This window comes from Bison bison, unplaced genomic scaffold (genome assembly GCF_000754665.1).
Source record: "Bison bison bison isolate TAMUID 2011002044 unplaced genomic scaffold, Bison_UMD1.0 scf7180017864090, whole genome shotgun sequence".
Lineage (NCBI taxonomy): Eukaryota > Metazoa > Chordata > Mammalia > Artiodactyla > Bovidae > Bison > Bison bison.
This window is the reverse complement of record NW_011494662.1, coordinates 122,168-126,522: the sequence shown is the minus strand read 5'-3', so window position 1 is coordinate 126,522 and position 4,355 is coordinate 122,168. Positions and strand designations below refer to the sequence as shown.

The following is a 4,355-nucleotide window of genomic DNA, read 5'->3' as shown; positions in this document are numbered from 1 at the left end:
CTCAGAGCCCTGCTTTCCTTGTCCACCCCTGAGTGAAGGGAAGCAAGCTCCTTGGAGGCAGAACTGTGTGGAGTCTGCAAAGCCCCAGCCAACCTGGAGCAAATGATTTCCTGCTTTTTGTTTTCCTTCCTTTCTTTGAAAACCAAGATGGAAAGGTTAGATCAACAGCCTCAAGTCTGGTTAAAGGAGCTCAGGTATCCCACAGGGTCACCTCAACTTTTTGTTTTCAGGGTTCCAGAGTTTTCTCCTGGTTAAAGGAGAGGCTTTTCCTTAGACATCCGCAGGCAAGTAAGGATATTTTCTGGACTGAGAGTTCCAGAGATCTATTTAAAATAACATTTTACTTCTGCTGGCTGGTCTTGAAGAAAAATCTGAGCCAAGATGTTTCTGGTGCTGAGTGACTTGCGAGACAGACCAGTTCAGGATGCTGGAGCGATGATGGTGTTGCTTCTTTCTTTACATCCCTGGGGTTGGGTCTGACGGGCTATAGGGTTCATACCGTGTGGTCATGTTCCCCGCTCCGAACAGATCTGCTGGCCACCACCTGCCCTCTCTGTGAGCTTTCTGTGCCCGTTTCACACTTAGCCATCGTCAGCTTTCCTCCTGGCCCCCAGTCTTGTGCTTTCTGCCACATTTGACTTGATCTTTCTTAGAAGTTTTCCATTTTAATGAACTTTAACTTAACAACATATTCTTTGATGGAGTGTGCTTTTAATATACTTAAAAAGTCATCTCTGAACCCAAGGTCATGTAGGTTTTTCTCTTATGCTGTCTTCGAGGAGCTTTATAGTTTTGCATTTTGTGTTTAGATCATTTTGAGTTAATTTGTGAAAGATGTAAGGCCTGTGTCCTGATTTGTTTTTTGCACACAGAAGTCTAGTTGTTGCAGCACCGTTTGTTGAAAAGTCTACCCTTTCTCCATTGAATCGCGTTTGCTCAACTATTGAAGGGTCATTGACTATATTTATGTGGCTCTGTTTCTGCCCGATGCATCCTTAATTTAACCTGAAGGTTTTAGTCCACTCTATCTTACACAAGTATCAATATACTCTAGGATATTTGAATTGCATTTTTTCAGCACCCTTACTGAGGGAAAGTGTTACAAAGTATATGTTCTGGCAGTTGACATGGACCAGTGAACATGGGGTTTTAAATCATAGTTCAAAGATGACTTTTAAGCAGAGGTTGTTAGTGTATCTAAAATTGCCAGATTTCTTTTCAGTTTCTAGCCTAGTAAATGTTGTATTTGTTGAGTCTGAAAGATGGGTTGATTTTGTGGACGTGTCTTTTAAATGAATGTTGGGGTACCTTGTATTCCTTTTTAATATGAGATAAGCATTATATTTTATTTTTATTGCTTTTGACGAAGCAGTCTTTTCTGTAACATTGTGATTTTAATTCAGTGGTTAACTAGTATGACTATATATATTTGTAAATCCCCTGATCAGACCAAAGCCTTATGAGAGATAATGAAATTGGAGGAGGAGAAGCTGAAGGAAAACAAGGGTATGAGACAGAGGGAATTCTGACGGACCCATGGACTGCAGCCTACTAGGCTCCTCCGTCCATGGGAGTTTCCAGGAAGAGTACTGGAGGGGTCGCCGCTGCCTTCTCCTGAAAGTGACAGATTTTGTGTTAAAGGCAGGCTATTGCTACTGTACCCAGAGAATTGGGGTAGCAGAGGGCCATTTATTGGCCGATGATGGATGTGTGCCTTTGCTTCTCATCCTCAGGTCTCAGCTCCTTCTACTCAGAGCTAATGAAGGGACTGGGTGCCGGAAGCCGCCTCTGGGAGCTCCTCGAGAGAGAACCTGAGCTTCCTTTCAATGGTGGGTCTGAACTGGGTTTGCTTTTCTTTGCTGGGATTAAACATGTGTGATTTAGGACAGTGAGACCAGCTTCCTGCCCTACCTGGGAAGGATGAGCATGAACTAGACACCATCTTTACCATGACAGGGACGGATGGGGCCATCGGAGGGTGGGCAGTGAGGACAGATTGCTATTGGGTGCTGCTGGGGGCCCCAGGGTGTCCCTGGAGGTGGGGACCTGACCACACAATGTGCCCCCACCGTTTCCCTCCCTGCAGGTGACGTGTTACCACACACAGCAGGAGGAAGTGTGTGCCGCTCAGGAGTGCAGACAGGAGGGGCCTGGCCAGGCCACCAGAATTGTCTTCCTTAGTGATTTTGACATTTGGGGGCAGGGAGAAAAGGAAGAGGGTTCATGCATAGAAAAGCCTCTGAGTTGCTTGGCTTTGGGGATTGGGTGGAGGACGCTGATGCTAATTGGCTTCGAACCATCTCCTTCATGAGCTGCTTCACTGGAAGCCCGTGCTTGGGGCAGCTGTGGCCTGGGCCGAGCAGTCAGGCTCAGTGGAAGAAGCAGCGATCACTGTCGGCTACTCATTGGCCCCAGGGCAGTAGTGAATGCCAGCGTCCTCCACTGTGATAGACCGGTAGGAATGAGGCAACTGGGAGAGATGGAGCCACTTCTCCCAGTCAAGAGCAGGGTCACCCCTGGATAGAACTGACCTCTGACCCCCTCGAGCTCTGGGGCTGTTGTGCAGCGCCTTCCTGTTCATCATCCTCTTAAAACAAGTCTTTAGAGAAGGTGAGATAAACCCTGGATGGGGGGCCTGCAGAGGCAGCCCACAGGGAGAAGGCCATTGGATTCAGCTGGCAGCTCTTGGCTGGAAGCTTCATCAGCTGCTGCTTGTATCAGTAGGCCTGGGATGTGGACTTGGGCCTCTGAGGGCTGCGAGGCTCCAGCATAGTGGCCAGTGTGCTGTGCTGCTGGTACAGAGCAGGCTCGGGAGCACGGGACTCAGCTTCCCCCTGACTGGCCTGCGAAGTGCCCAGACTCCAGAGCTCGCTGTGCTGGGCCGAGGCCGTGGTCAGGTCGGTGGGGCCCTGGGCTCAGCTGTGCACATGTGCTTGGCGCTGAGTGATTTGTGTCCCGTCTTACCTTTCAGAGGGAGCTGTTTTGAATGAGAAAAGCTTCCAGGGTGCTTTGGAGTTCAAGAACGTGCATTTCGCCTATCCAGCTCGTCCAGAGGTGCCCATATTCCAGGATTTCAGCCTTTCTATCCCATCAGGATCTGTCACAGCACTGGTTGGCCCAAGTGGTGCTGGCAAATCCACAGTGATTTCCCTCCTGCTGAGATTGTACGACCCTGCTTCTGGTGAGTGGTTCAGCGTGTTGTGGGACAGGGGCCTCTCTCGAGCCCTTCTACTCCTGAGCCCTGGGAGAGGGTCTGAGTGTGCAGAGGCCATGCATTGTGTGAGTTCTGAGTGCCAGAGGGTCTGTTCCCAGGGAGGAAGTCCCTTAGACAGCGGTGTCACTTTTCGGGCTGTGAGCTCACCCAGAAGGCCTGTCGGGCATGTTGTCCTTTGTGTCCATGTCCTCGTCTCCTGTGCTGTGTCTTCTGCTCCTGGAGTGGGGATCAGAAAGGTGCCTCTGTGGGGCTCTGACGGCAGCATGTGGAGAACGTGCTGCCTGCGCCGTCCGAGCTTGTGCAGGCGCCCTGGTCTCCTTGAAGCCCACCATCCCTCCCACCCGGGGCCGGCATGCAGACAGGGCACGTGGCTGTCAGTGAGTCACTCCTGTGCTGCTCCACTGATGCTCTCTTGAAGTAGTAGATATTTTCTCACTTTGGTGTTTATTTTTAACTGCATTATAGCATCTTTTAGAGCAAAGAACACATTCTGTTACTTACTTATATCTTTCAAAAAACAGATATAATTGACATTTAACATTAACTAACATTAACATTAGTTTCAGGTGTACAGCATAATGATTCACTATGTGTAAATATTGTGAAATGATGTATATGTTGTGAAATGTTCACACAATCATTAGTGTGATGTTAGCGTGCCAAGGTAACATCCCTCACCACACGTAGTTGATATCCTTCTTTATATCAGAGTTTAGAGAAGATATTCTGTGTGTGTTGGTTTATTTTTGGATTAAGGAAACGTTGTTTCTCCACAAGAAAAAAACCATTGGTAAAATAAAAAATGGGTTTATTTATTTTTGGTCATGTGATTTGTGGGATTTTAGTTCCCCGACAAGGGATTGAACCTCGGCCGTCAGCAGTGAGAGATTGCAGTCCTAACTGCTGGACCACCAGGGAATTCCCTAAAATCATGAATTTAAAGAGCAGGTCTTATAGTCTTTTTGGTTAGAACACCGTGAGAGCTGGTTGTGTGCCAGATAATGATCTGATGTGCAAAACCACCAAGTGTGTTAGTGGATATCACTACACTGTCTGCCTCTGGAATCACTGCCTGGACTTACCTTCTACTTGCTATAAAATTCTGAGCTTAGGAAAATCCTAGCGAGAGGGATGCAAAACA

General features: G+C 48.0%; 1 protein-coding gene across 1 annotated transcript in view; it reads left to right on the top strand.

Moving 5' to 3' along the window:
• The window catches only part of ABCB10 (ATP-binding cassette, sub-family B (MDR/TAP), member 10), a 23,142-nt gene that overhangs the window by 7,872 nt on the left and 10,915 nt on the right, over nt 1-4,355 (top strand). The window contains 2 exon segments of the mRNA XM_010838112.1: nt 1,734-1,829; nt 2,972-3,181. Coding sequence (XP_010836414.1) covers nt 1,734-1,829; nt 2,972-3,181 — 306 coding nt within the window.